Source organism: Synchiropus splendidus, chromosome 1 (genome assembly GCF_027744825.2).
Source record: "Synchiropus splendidus isolate RoL2022-P1 chromosome 1, RoL_Sspl_1.0, whole genome shotgun sequence".
In the NCBI taxonomy this organism is placed as follows: Eukaryota; Metazoa; Chordata; class Actinopteri; order Syngnathiformes; family Callionymidae; genus Synchiropus; species Synchiropus splendidus.
Window position 1 is genome coordinate 23,353,843 of NC_071334.1, and position 13,523 is coordinate 23,367,365.

Sequence of the window (13,523 nt, forward strand, 5' to 3'; positions counted from 1 at the left end):
TCAGGTCAGCGGGGAAAAAAAATACAATTTTCTTTGAATATTATACTCTATGTACTAATGCAGCAGCGCCGCCATCAGTCCAACACGAAGAATCAGGAACCTTAACTTCCTCGTCCCTTACAAATATTTTCCACCGTGTAAGAAAGAGCGCGTAAAGGCAATGACTCCTTTGTTGGTGTTGTAATAGTTTCATGCAGTCATCATTTTTATTTTTACTTATCTGGTTTTCTAGGCACCTACCGATATTGCAATTGCCTATAATGTTTATTCTTTCTGTGCTTTGTTTCCATCTTGCATCAGATTACTCCGCATGCCTTAGAATTATTATCATTATTATTATTATTATTATTAGTAGTAGTAGTAGTAGTAGTAGTAGTAGTAGTAGTCGTAGTAGTAGTAGATGTTGTTGTTGTTGTAGTAGTACTAGCATAGATAAGTGGGCTTTTCATTCGGCTGCTGTACGATTGTCGTTTTAAAGTCGTCATGTTTTTAAAAATGCATTTACTCATAACCTTCCTTGTTTTAGTGTAAAGATTGCTATAAAACCCTAGTAAGCTATAAAAGCTTACTTTTTGTTGTCTAAAACGTCCCTATTGACCTTAGTTCAATTCTCAAGCGCAGTTTCACGATGTATTCTAAACTTGGTTCTCTGCTGTCCCCTGTTGGCAAATATTGGTTACTAACAATTTCTCGACAAACCTCGCGACATACATTGTTATCGCGCGACTGACGAAAGGAGTCGTTTGAATTGAAAGCGCTGGTTTTATCGAAGGTGAAAGTTGTAAAGTTTCACGGACATAAACTTCCGGTTAAATATCTACCTTTCGAAGTAAAATCCTGGCGCATCCATTATTTTTGCTGGGGAACTATAGCAGCAATTGGTTCGCGACAGAAATTGCGCGGAGTAATCAGTTTTGTTCTATGGCGTTTCTGTTGTGTTTATTAGTTGCGTGGATCAATATGTATACTTCTGAAATTTTAAATTGAAATGGAGGTCGTTCATTACCGGAAGTCTCATTGTCTGCGTGCCGTGAGCAACTATTAGGGACGTGTGTACATCGGCGTGTCGCAGAAGTGAAGACTTCAGCTTCTCAGAGTGTTTATCGTAATATACTTTCGACAGACTGAGCTGCACTTTTCGACGAGTAGTTTTGCTAATCACGTTTACAGTTTGGCAAGTTAGCTGTTAGCATGCAGTGTGTGGGACTGAGGAAAAGGGGTTTGGAGCCGGAAGTGGAGCCCTGGACACCGGTCAGTGTGTGAGCGTTTGCGTGGTCATAAGAGCGATCGAAAATGTGTTTGCTGAATTTGTTCACGCTGACGATGATGGCGCTGTGCTGATGAAGACCGCTGTGTTCGTAGAAAAGGGCGTGTCTGGAGGCGGGTCTTGAATCCGACTGTCCAATGGAAACGTCGCCAAGTTTGAACTGGACTTGCCCGCAGAACGAGCAGGTTCGTTTCCATGACTATGCAGTGACTCTCGCAAGATTGATGACCGTTTGTGTTTTGCTCATATAGAAGGTTCAAGCTCGACTGAGACCCCAGCTTCACTGTCCAAGATGCTTAAGTGGCGAACCGGTGAGTTCCTTTGATCAAAGTGGGTCATACTAACTTTATGTGCCCAGATGGTCCAGATACTGTATCCACCCCGCCTCTTGCCCTATGTACTTGGGAGAGGCTCCCTGCTGTAAAGTCCAGGCTGTATATGTTGGTCACGGAACCAGTCACGCTTTATGACCTCATAACGTTACCGCTTATGTCCATTATCACTTATTTATAGGATGATTGATCATCACGCCTTGTTTATTTGTGTTTCAGGGTCACATCAATCACATACTGGGACTGTGACCACAGACGCTTCTGAACGAAGCCTCAACTCCGAGTCCACTCCTGAAAACCGAGCGAACCTCAGACTGGTGCTCATGAAAATGCCTGCCCCCCACATGCAGGGAGGTCCATCGTGGATGATTATTGATCGGGCTGGTCATGGAATCAGATGAAGAATCAGGCAGCTATGCAGATGAATCATCAACACATATCAGTCTTGTCCTCTGCTGCCTGTGACTATTGATCAAAAAGGGAAGTTTTATATTTGACATCAAGACTGCCCACGTGCTGCTAATCAACATGACCGGTGTTGTTTATAGATCAGATTAATATTTTTATAGACTGAAAGTGATGTGGACCAGATGACATCGCTCCATGACGATTTTTTTGTAACAAATAATAAATTTGCATTCATGAACAATGTCTCCTGTGGTTGATAGTGAGTACGCTTATTTGCACACACTATGAGAATTGTGACAAGATGAGAATGAAGCAGGAAGTGAACATAAGAATCTATAAGAAGTGATAAATTATTGATCAGCTGTTGAATCTTCCGCAGCCTATCACATGAATTATTGATCACATGTAGTTCTGTGGCTGAAATTAACCCTCGAACATATTTCTCAGAAACTTTCCGACAGTCCACACCCGGAGCCTGGCTACACTTGCGAGGAGGCAGTGGGTGAACTGCGGATCGCACCGTGAAGAAGGTTCTGAACTCATTTAAGTTGTGGGAACAAGGTTCTGTACTGCTGCTGTTCTTCAGCCTGGTGTGGCACTGATGGCTTTTCCAGGGCGGAGTTGGACCATTGTCAGCTGCTGCTTCATGGTGATGGTGTGTACGCGGGCAGTGACCAGGTAAACACACGCACACACACATACACAGACAACTTCACTTTCTTGTGTAAGTTGTGTAGCTTGTTAATTATTGTCTCTGTGTCTAGGTGTGTGTCCATATTCTTTGTGGAGTTTCAGACTCATTTCGGCCGGGACTCATCAGCAACGTCGTGGCTCCACAGTTTAATGGACTGCAGCACAATGATGTTTGGTCAGCGCTTTGTTATTGTCCAAATTGTGTGTTGACTGGACGGCAGATCAGCACTTGAAGCCCTCTGCTGTGTGTATGTGTGTGCAGCCCCACTTGGCAGCTTCGTGGAGAGGCGCTGGTCTTGTCGCACCTCTGTGATGCTCGGCGGAGTTCTTTCCTCTTGCGGATTTCTGCTGGGTTCATGTACCACCAAGATAGAACATTTGTACTTGAGTCTGGGTGTGATGACAGGTGGCACACGTGCACGTGTAAACATGCAGATTACAGTAATATATATATTTTTTTCTGTGTGTGTGTGTGCGCAGGCGTAGGTTTTTCTCTCTGCTACTCTCCCTCGATCTCTCTGGTTGGCGTTTACTTCCCCAACAGGAGGTCTTTAGCGTGGGGCGTGGCCATGTCTGGGAGTGGGATTGGCACCTTGGTTCTGGCTCCACTGGTCCAGGTTTTGATCCAGTGGTTCTCCTGGAGGGGTGCTCTCTTGCTTCTAAGTGCCATTGTCGCTCACCTGTGTGTATGTGGGTCACTGATGTGGCCAATCACAGCACAGGAGATGGAGGAAAGGGGGTCGCCAGTAAAGGATGAGCCACCAGGTGAGAGCAGGTCCATCTGACGTCTGAGCTGTTACGTGATGCTGCTGCACCAACAGGCGCTCCCTGGCATTGGATGAGGGGGCGAAGATTCAGCTTCCTGCTTCTATGCGCCTCCTTCCTGCTGTTGGCAAGCGGCTGCAGTCTTCCGTTCATCTACCTGGTGCCACTTGCAGACAGTGTTGGTGTGTCCTCTCGAGACTCTGCCCTTCTCCTCTCTCTGCTCGGGGTCATTGGCATCGCAGGAAACATCAGCTTCAGCTGGCTGACGGACAGGAAGTAAGCCACCCAATTTCTAAGCCAAGCTCCTCCCACATGGCTCAGGATAACTAAAGTGGTTGTGATGGGCAGATGTCTTCAGGATCACCTGCTGGCCTGTTACACCTTCTCGGTGGTAATGGAAGGTCTCGCCTGTCTGTTGACTCCGCTCCTCCAATCCTACTGGCTCCTCGTCATTTTTGCGACAGTCTACGGATATTTTGACGGTGCCTATGTGGCCCTGATCCCTGCTGTGACATCAGAAGTGGTGGAACGTTCCCAACTCTCTCCAGCACTTAGCCTGGTCTACTTCCTGCACTCCTTCCCCTACTTGCTCAGCCCCCCTGCTGCAGGTGAGCTCACCATCTTAAGAATCAGTTTGAATTGCTTCAGTTTTCTGATGACCACATCTGCCAGGTCGACTGATAGACATCACAGGGAGCTACACGCCTGCCTTCCTGCTCGGGGGCTGCAGTCTGCTGGCCAGCGCAACCATTCTCTGTATTGCCTCTGCCACAAGACGACGGGAGGCGGGAAATAGTTGATTTTTGGCCCAGCCATGGGCCTTTAGAAACCATGTTGACTGTGTTATTCTCTAACAAGAGAACAATGAGGAATGTATCTACTTGCTGGCCGATCAAATATCTATCCAGCAAGCCATCATTTATAATGTTTTAATAGGAGAAAAAAAAGGTTCAGTAAAACCAATGAAAATGTGTACACAAACATCGTGTCACTTCCTTGGACACTTGGAACGGAGCTGACGCTTGACGATTGCATGAGCACTTTCTTTCTCCTCTTCTGCTGTGACCTGATCACAAACACAAACATGTGAGTCGCTCCCTCAGACACATAAAAGAGGAAATAGAACTTGACCTACAATCACTGGAGAAATGCTCAGTGGTGTTGAAATATCAGCCTTAAACAACTTCCTCCGTCCTCGTCGTTGTTTGGGCGCCGTATTGGCTAATCGCCCCAGGATAGATTTACCTGCGGAAAGATGTAGGACATTAACTGACCTGCACCTTCAGTCCGTGAGTTGCAGTCAATCTCACCTGAGCTGGTGGTGGCATCTATTCCCCTCGCACGATTTCGCTTGTTCTCACTGGACTCCAGGTCCTGCACAACCAACCATGTGTTTTACTGACACCCCTTGCTGCCCACCTCAACGTCCACACATGTCCAGCTCACACCTCAACCTCCACACTGAGGTGTGACATCAACCACAGCATAATTTGATAACTTGCAACATGCTCACCTCCACTTCATAACTCTTCCTCTTCCGTGCAGTGGTTCTCAGATTTTTCTTTCCATCACACGCAGACATGGTAACAGGTGGAATATTCTGGTCATGTCTGACTGGTCTGAGAACAGCCTACACACAAGTCAAAGAGGTGAACATGGGCTGATCAGTGGACAGGCCTCAAAGAGACATACCTGAGTCCAAAGCTTCTCACGTTGGCGCTGTTCTTTCTTCTCTTTGAACTTTAGCAGCTCCTCCTTCAGCTCCTCCACCACTGAGAATTTACTCTGCATCTTGAGAGGGCTGGTTTGCTCTTCCCCCAGCTGCTCCTCTATCTTCTGAGACTCCAGCTCACCAATCTGCTCCTCTCCAACCTCGGACTTCTCCTGCTTTGGAAGCAGCTCATCTCTAGTCTGTGGTGCTTTCTCTTTATCCATCTCCAGCTGCTCCTCAGTTATACTTTGCAGATTCTCCTCACTCTTTTGCTCTTTTTCCACCATCTTTTGCTGTTCCCCTCTCCTCTTAATCTCCTCCTCCCGACTCTGCAGTTGTTTCTCCAACATCTGCAGCTCGCTCTGTCTCACCTGCCTCTGTACCTCCAGCCCCTCCAGCTTCTCCTCCATCTTTATGAGCCTCTCCTCTATCACCCGCCTTTGCTCTTTCACCCGCACAAGCTCTTCCTCTGTCATCTGCCTCTGTTCTTCCTGCCTTCGTAGCTCATCTTCTCTCATCTGTCTCTGCTCCTCTCTTTTCTGTAGTTCGTTGTGCCTCCTTTCCAGCTCCTCCTTCAAACCCCTCATGTCCTCTGACAGCTGACTGCAGCGGGTCTCACTGTAACGGTGAAATACGGTATGGTCAGAGGTTGTCACTAAATGATCAGCCACCACATGTTGAGACCTGAGACTTAGTCGGGCCTCCAGCTGATCCTTGTCTTGCTGCAGCTGCTGGATGTGTTGTGACTTCTGGATTGAGCTCTCCAGTGCTGCCTCACTCTCCAGCTTGAGCTGCTTGATGGTGGCGTGAAAGACACTTGGCTCCTCCCCTTTCTGAAAAGTGTTAAGAAAAATAATGGATTAGATGAGCAGCTTACACATACAGTATTTTCTAGATAATGAGCAGTAGTTTTTTTTCAAAGTTTCACTGAACCGGCAACTAACAGTCAGGTGCAAATTATACATATTAAAATACATTCTTGAATATTATTTCACACTGACCGACATGAAACATTGCATCACGACTGTGAGGCTCCGAGATAATCCGTTCTTTATATATATATATATATATTTTTTTTACCTCTAATTGCGTCTGCAGCTCCTGGTTCTGCGCCAGCAACTCCTGTTGCTCTTGAGATTGCCGGGTGCATTGTTCAGTCAGGTTCTGTACTTCCTCTTCCAGACTCTTTACCTGAAGGAGGAAGTCACACTGAGAACCAAAGCAGGATGAGAAGGACAGGATGGAAGGTACCCTTGTCTGCAGCTGGAACATTCCGTTGATAACAGCTTTATTCTCCCTCATCAACCGGGCAGTTTCTCTCCGCTCCCGCTCCAGTGACGACCATGAGTAGGCGCACTTCCCACAGTCTGTGTCTGGATCAATGCGATAAAAACAACAGCAAAGGGTGAAGTTCTCACGACTGCCCTGATTTGATGGCTACACATTTGAAATGAATGATGAACCATCTCTTTGACTGACAGAAACAGATGAAACAACAACTGTGAGGTACACCCACAAACTCACCTGGCTTTTTGGCAGGACGTTGTCCATCGTCAGTCTCTGTGAGCTTCTGACGTTTCCTGTCCTGCTGGTTTCGGTCAGTTAAGTCCTCATCCGTCAAGTTCTTAGTCCCCAAATCACAGTCCCTCTGATCTTCCGCCCCCAACTTGGCACAGCTACAGGACTTCTCCAGTTCCAGTAGCTTTGCCTTCAACATCTCCACCTGCCCCTTCTGTCAAAAGCAGCACACACATTAACTCAGAAAGAGCGACACACAAACTGCAGTTCATGTGTGAGTGTGTGTACATCTCGTTCCGCTCTCTCAAGGGTCGTCTTCATCTCATCCTCCAGTTTTTTGATCAGTTCATTTTTCTGCTCACAGACGACTTCAAGACCAGACAGCTTATTGCGCTGCAGCTCAAGACTCTGCAACACATTTATGTGACATGAAACGTTCGCCTTGACAAGTGAAAATGTGAGACAGGCAGGCACAGCTACCTCATTGGCTTCCAGCAATTGGTCATGTGACTGCTTATTCTCCAATCGTAACGCCTCTAACTCTGTCGACACAAAGTTCTGTTAGTACATGGGTGGAAAAGTGTGTAGCTGCAGCATCTTCCCCTGTGATGTTTGTGTACCTGCTGCTTGTGTTTGTTGAGTGAGACACAGGTGAACACTTTCTGCATCTTCTCTGATCTTCTCAAGATCTCGGCTCATTGAGTGGATGAATCCCTCCCACAGCTCCGCCTGTTCACCCTGATGAGCCAGCATTAGTGCTGATTCACACCCAAAGGACAACGACTCACCTGTAGCTGGTCGGTTTTAACGGTGTCCATGCCCATCTTGGTGACCAGATTCTTCAGGATCTCCACTCTTTTCTCTGCCCGCTGCTCAAGGATCTCACGCTCCTTCTCCAGACGATCACTGACCACAGATAAACATCCAAATTAGGGATGGACAATAAGATAAATGTAGTCATTCTGGCGATAACGATAAAACTCACAATAAGTTAACTTTCTTTCTATTATTCCCAACTGTTGAGCTGTGTTCTCGGCATTACTGGAGTTTGACATCATAATTTGTTTAAGTTTAAATAGTAAACTAAGTGTAGAGATGGGCCATTTAATGTTTCACCCTGTTGTGTTCGTAACTTCACAAACTGCAAACTGCTCATCTCAGTTTAATTATGGGGTTAAATTGTACAGTCCGTCTGTAACTACTTTGCACCCATCTGGATGTATTTCCTGCTCGCAATTCTCTCTCCTGAAAGGGTAGTTTTCCATTCACATACAAAGGGGACGACACCGCCAAGCACGGGGAGGATGTCCATCGAATATCCAACTATTTTCACAAGGATGTTTTGCACTGCCCAAAATCCACACTGATCCCAAGACTGATTATTGAGAGTGTCTTGTGTTAAAACTATATTTAAAACTACGATAATGCACCAAAGTCCTCCAGCCATGAACAAAACTGTGGACAGACTGCAGACAGAGTGCTCAAGTATAGTTTTATAATGACACTGACAAAAAATATCAAAAGTAATAAAAACAGGATTCCCACAAATAGAAGAAGCAAAAAACAGGATTAGTGAAAAAAAGAAGATTTTATTAGGCACCTACACCCTCTCTATCAACACACACTCAACACTGTGCATGCAGCCTCACTCACCTGAAGTCTTTCTCCATCTTAGTGAAAATATCCCTGAACTCGGCACATACTTCTTCTCTTATCTGAGCCTCCAAAAGCAGACGGAGTGCTCCTTGTTTTTCAACCTGAGAAACAAAATATAAGCACACTTAATATGGGTGGTTTCAACAGCACGTTTGAGGAGAAGCCAATGCTGTCACCTCCTTGTCCACCTCCATGGTCCTGTCTTCTTCTCCTTCCTCCTCCTCTTCCTCAGCCTCCAACACGGTTCCTTCGACCTCACTCTCCTCAAATTCTTCCTCCTCTTCCTCACCATCCTCGTCCACATCTTCAAGTACATCCTCCAAACTGGTCTCCCATGCAATCAGTGAGCTCTTGCGCCCGTGTCTCATCACATTCTTCTGGGCTTCGATCATGTTCAGAGAACGTTCTGGTCCTGAAATGACTGGATCCACCACCATGGGTTGACTGTTTACCATTACGACCTGGAAGGCAAAAATAGTCATATACAACAAACAAACAAACATGGTAAATATTTTAGGCTATTTATTGAAAACATGGAAAGCATAAAATAGACCAGGCACGTAGTTGTTGAGATGTTTCTCCATGGTGAGTTAACAGAGCAGTTCCTGTACCTTCTGAGCTAAGGCAGAGAACTTGAGCACATTGAGAGTCTCATCCACGTTGGAAAAGTTTTGGTTGATGTTGACCACCATGGTGACCCGGCTAGCACCACTGAAGAAGAACTGGAGAAAGTGGGTCAGCTTAGACTCTCGAAAGGGGACGTGGTGCTGAAACCTTCACAGAGAACAGCAGGATTAATGAAGATGACCACTTCAATCTAGGAATTAATTTAGAATCAGAGCAGGTCCAGCAAACGCACTTGTTTTGAGAGTTCAGTCTCAGGGACTGGAGACACTTTCCCAGTGTCAGCAAAGACGTGTTAATATTTCCTGCTTCTTTCAGTCGTTTCCCAGTATTGTTGGTCCGAGAGCATCGTTCAGATCCAGCGAGGTCACACAGGACCAACCTGACACACACCACCCGAGAGGATAAATAGGAAGTCACAGCAATAACAGCAGGGCTACCTGGAGATCTCTTACTCGCTGATGCCGACAACTCTGGGAACTCCAACATGGTCCACTCTCATGATCCTGATGGAAAAGATGCTATGGCTAGGGGACACATGCACAGAAGAACAACACACACAAAGTCAGATATTAAGGACACAAATGTGTAATAACATTTTTTAACTGATACGCAGATGAAGTGGAGCCAATATCACCATAGGCTTTATTAAAAGAGGGAAAATAGATCTTGTTCATACATAAACCGCACCGGTCTATAAGCTGCAGGTTCAGTGGTGCCGTCTGCGCTACGGACAAGTCAGTGGTGCACCAGCTTAAAAACGCTTTGCAAAATTACAGGTAGTTTTGAGAACAGGGTCCAGCATCGACTGGAAGATATTAATATTGTTCAGAATAAAAGAATATTTTTAATTAGATCAAAGCTTACTTTATATTAATATCACATTCACGCAGCTACAGCAATACTATTTCCCACCAATGTGAAGATGTGTCAAAAAGGTGTGTCTATGTATTAAAGCAATATTGTGTGGATTGTGTACGCTTGTGTGCATACCTTCTGCTGGACTCCTGGTTCAGTCTAGTGGCTGAGATACTCTGGTTTTTCTTGCCAACCTTCATGAGTCTGTAGGCCTCTTCGGAATTGTTGACCTGGACCCACCTCAGGTCTGAAACAAAGACACATTCATAAGTCACACACACTTACTTGAGCGACACACCTCACTATACCTTTGATGTAGGAGTTTCCTTTGACGTCCTGGGACAGACGCAGGAACTGTCTCTTTTGTCCAACGGGGACCTGGGCAAATTATCACCCCCAAGAATCATTGACCCAAGTCAATCATAACTTCAACGCAAAACAACACATGAAGTCATTAAGCAACTGCAATGACAATTGTAACCATGGAAACATAAAACATGCTAATAACTTCAATCTGACAATAGACCATTGCGTTTGCTGTCACGGTACACAAGAAGATTAGTGTGAAGAGCAATGTTCCCTCCAACTTTTCACGTGTCCCTGAGCAATCCCTTGGACCACTGTGAGCGATCGTTCGTTCGTCGGCTGTAGTGACCGCTGTAATATTCCAGAATTGCAGTGATGGGAATTTGCATAATTCACATTGAGGAATGGAAAATGTGTGAAACTTAGAAATAAAAAAAGGTAAAAATTAAAGCTTTTCAATTGTCTTTGAATTAAATAATTATTTGCTAAACTGAATAAATAATATATAACATATTCAAAATATATATCTAGAGTCTTCGATTACAATAAGTAAACTCACTTGAGAGGTGGGAAAGGCCGGCTGGGAATACACACGGTTGAACAGCGCAGGGAGCGCTTAATTTTATTGGTCTGATGCGAGGAGGCTTAATGTCTTGGAATGATGGTATTTCATAGTGAAACCAGGAAGGATTTTTGGTGTGCAGTGCAGATTATTTTGTGCACAGAGACCGTACGAGCAGTGTACAATTGTGCATGTGTGCAGTTTAGAGGGAACATTAGAGAAGAGTGCGTGTGGGGTTGTAGATGTGGGTTACCTGGTCCAAAAGGTCGTGGACATTGTCATTGTAAATCTCACAAAAAGAAATCCAAATTGAAAACTGTATGTTTGAGCCGTAGTCTACGGTGAAACTGTCGTCAGGGACGCTGTTAATGCTGTCCGAGCAGACGGAGGAGCCTGCGCACAAGAATGCACAAAAGAAGTAAGACATGAGAATGCAACATGTGATTTAAAAGCTGAAGTCCAGTAACCAACCGTCCAGAAATGTTGATTTGCTCCCTGACACACTCTTGTCAGCCTGCAGACAAATACACTTACAATGAGTTTATCAACAGTTTTTTTTTCCATAATGTGTTTAGAGTGCCAAACCTCCTTGCAGAGTCTGAGTAAGTTCTTCTTTTGGGTTGCCTCGAACGTTTGCTGTTCAGGGGTCAGTCTACTGAAGTCCCTGCAGCGCTGAGGCTTCAAGTCAAATCGAGGGTAGAGGCGGCCAGCCAGACTGTTAAAGATGACTGATAAAGACCGGGGCAGGAGACCACCATCATGGTCTGGACCTGAGCAGCACCCAGCCATGCACATACAGAGAAAGATGATAGCATGATTAACAAATGCATGGACATTCAGGTTATTAGCGAAGCACTCAAGTGCACAAATGGACATTGGCCTTTAGACATGCGGACATAAACAGTGAGAAGTGGTTGACTGACCTAGGAAGGTGAAGGTCTTGCCAGCATTAGTGACTCCATAGGTGAAAACCAGAGAGTTGCTTCCATCCAGAACTTGTCGGACTAAACCTCGAACTGAACCGTCAAAAACTTTCCTCTGAGTGGAATCTGGACCAAACACCTGGTGAATACATGCTTGTTTCTAAATCATAGTCAACCAAATGCAATCGAGGATTGATGTCCAACACACCTGAGTGAAAGTAAACCTTTGCGCTGTCTGTAGGAGGGGTTTCTCACGTTGCCGGTTGTGTAGAGAAGACCGTGGCGGTTTCAGTACAACAGTCTCAGGGCTTTCTATTGTAACACAATCCTTTAAGCACATAGTAAAAAAAAAACAACAAATAAATCACAAGGTTGTTCAGAACACTGCAGCCAGATTTTTGAACGGATCAGACAAGAAAGAGTATATCACTCCCATTTCAGCTTCTCAACACTGGCCGCCTTTGATTTAAAGAATGATTGTTAAATTCTTCTCTTTGTGATTTCACCCCTTTCTATCGCGGTGAGCCGTCACATCAGCTGATCGCCTTGTCCTGAATGTACCAAAAACTAAAAGATTTTCACCTATGTGTACAGCACTTTGTGACCATCATGTTTTCATCTTAAGCGCTATGTAAATCAAACATATGGTATAGCATAAGTATATATGTATAATTACCTGTTAATATACGAGCATGAGATTTTGAACAATACATTTGTACCTCAGTTTCTCCACTCTCTCTCTCAGCTGAGGTCAAGGGTCGCACTCTCAGGTAAACCTGCAGGTTCTCCGTCTGTCATAACATTTATATATGTTAGCATAGTAGATTGGCAGGCGGACGGCGCGTTGGTTAGACTGTTGAAGAGACCTGCGCAGAGAAGTCTTCCAGCAGGTTCCTTTTAATGTCGTCAACATCCACAGGTCCCACTCTCTCCGGTTTCCACGACAAACATGATTGCATCATGTTTGCACCGGCGCCTCCTGCTTAATATGTTTGATACAATACAGTTCCGTTAAAGCAACATAACCAATAAACTATGAGACGTAATCACCTAGTACTGTTGGAAGAAATTTCACAAACATATACGATCTCGCTTAGAGGGTGTCTACAGTTTAATGTTAATAAACAAAACCGCCGGCATCCAAGAAAGAACTGTAGCTTCTGACTTTAAATGGGAAAATGGGCTCGACGACACGTCTGAGCATTGTTGTTAGCATTAGCATCATCGTATTTCTAGCACTAGCCATAGGCTCTGCTGTTGTTTGAAATTAGCATGATCGAAGGCCAGGGTGACATCACGCAAGTGTGCACATGAAACTCACCGAGGTTGCTTGATTTTGTGTGTTGCTGTGTAATCCACTATACTTCATACATTTGCGAATACGAATATTCGCGGGCTTGTTTCAACTGCGGGGCTATGCTGACGTCATGAGTAGAGCGGAACTGTTGTGAATTTAAAATCTCGCGAGAGTGACGAGATTAGTTACGGAATTTGAATCCACACGCGATGGACCGGCGACCTGTCCAGGATGTACAGTATTCCTTCCTCTCGCCCAACGCTGGGATAGACTCCAGCACTGCCCGCAACCCTACACACGAGTAAGCGGTGGTTAATTGAAGATGTATGCATGTATGTATAATCAATATGTGAGATGTCCGTCAAAATAAGAGCGGCTTAAATAATAACATAACTGGGGAGTGAATGAGATGGACCCGAGAAATCTCGCGATAGCGAAACTTAACGAAAACATGCATACGAATCCGCTTGTTTTTAAACCAAGATTTTTATTTGTATCTATTTCACGTTTTAGTGTAAAGCTGAAATAAAAAAAACGAAACTATTTTTTGTACAAATTCATACATTATAACACGATGGTCACTATGTAACATGGCCAGGATTA

General features: G+C 44.9%; 2 protein-coding genes across 4 annotated transcripts; one reads left to right on the forward strand and one right to left on the reverse strand.

Annotated features, from left to right (window-relative positions):
- Positions 1–1,033: 1,033 nt before the first annotated feature.
- LOC128748811 (monocarboxylate transporter 12-B-like) lies at positions 1,034–7,741 on the forward strand. 2 transcript variants are annotated; one of them, XM_053847810.1, is made up of 12 exons: positions 1,034–1,251; positions 1,363–1,452; positions 1,519–1,578; positions 1,819–2,060; positions 2,455–2,537; positions 2,622–2,685; positions 2,772–2,875; positions 2,963–3,106; positions 3,181–3,465; positions 3,522–3,741; positions 3,814–4,073; positions 4,138–7,741. In XM_053847810.1, exons 4-12 carry the CDS (start codon positions 1,987–1,989, stop codon positions 4,263–4,265), a joined length of 1,362 nt encoding a protein of 453 aa, XP_053703785.1. In that variant the 5' UTR covers positions 1,034–1,251; positions 1,363–1,452; positions 1,519–1,578; positions 1,819–1,986; the 3' UTR covers positions 4,266–7,741. The 2 variants fall into 2 exon arrangements, with proteins under 2 accessions (XP_053703785.1, XP_053703793.1); XM_053847818.1 differs by lacking the exon at positions 2,963–3,106.
- On the reverse strand, positions 4,303–13,065 carry LOC128748796 (kinesin-like protein KIF20A). Of its 2 annotated transcripts, none has more exons than XM_053847792.1 (28): positions 12,945–13,065; positions 12,490–12,605; positions 12,343–12,414; positions 11,832–11,951; positions 11,624–11,762; positions 11,286–11,470; positions 11,172–11,214; positions 10,954–11,093; positions 10,141–10,210; positions 9,968–10,079; positions 9,430–9,501; positions 9,210–9,356; positions 8,962–9,124; positions 8,527–8,811; positions 8,348–8,451; positions 7,483–7,600; positions 7,315–7,432; positions 7,175–7,236; positions 6,983–7,102; positions 6,701–6,908; positions 6,428–6,549; positions 6,257–6,367; positions 5,861–6,009; positions 5,158–5,794; positions 4,979–5,095; positions 4,776–4,839; positions 4,601–4,710; positions 4,303–4,531 (listed from the first exon to the last, which is right to left on the reverse strand). In XM_053847792.1, the coding sequence occupies exons 2-28, from the start codon at positions 12,583–12,585 to the stop codon at positions 4,454–4,456; spliced, it is 3,762 nt and encodes a 1,253-aa protein (XP_053703767.1). In that variant the 5' UTR covers positions 12,586–12,605; positions 12,945–13,065; the 3' UTR covers positions 4,303–4,453. The 2 variants fall into 2 exon arrangements, with proteins under 2 accessions (XP_053703767.1, XP_053703772.1); XM_053847797.1 differs by having other exon boundaries at positions 12,490–12,602; positions 12,945–13,060.
- Between the last annotated feature and the right edge of the window lie 458 nt (positions 13,066–13,523).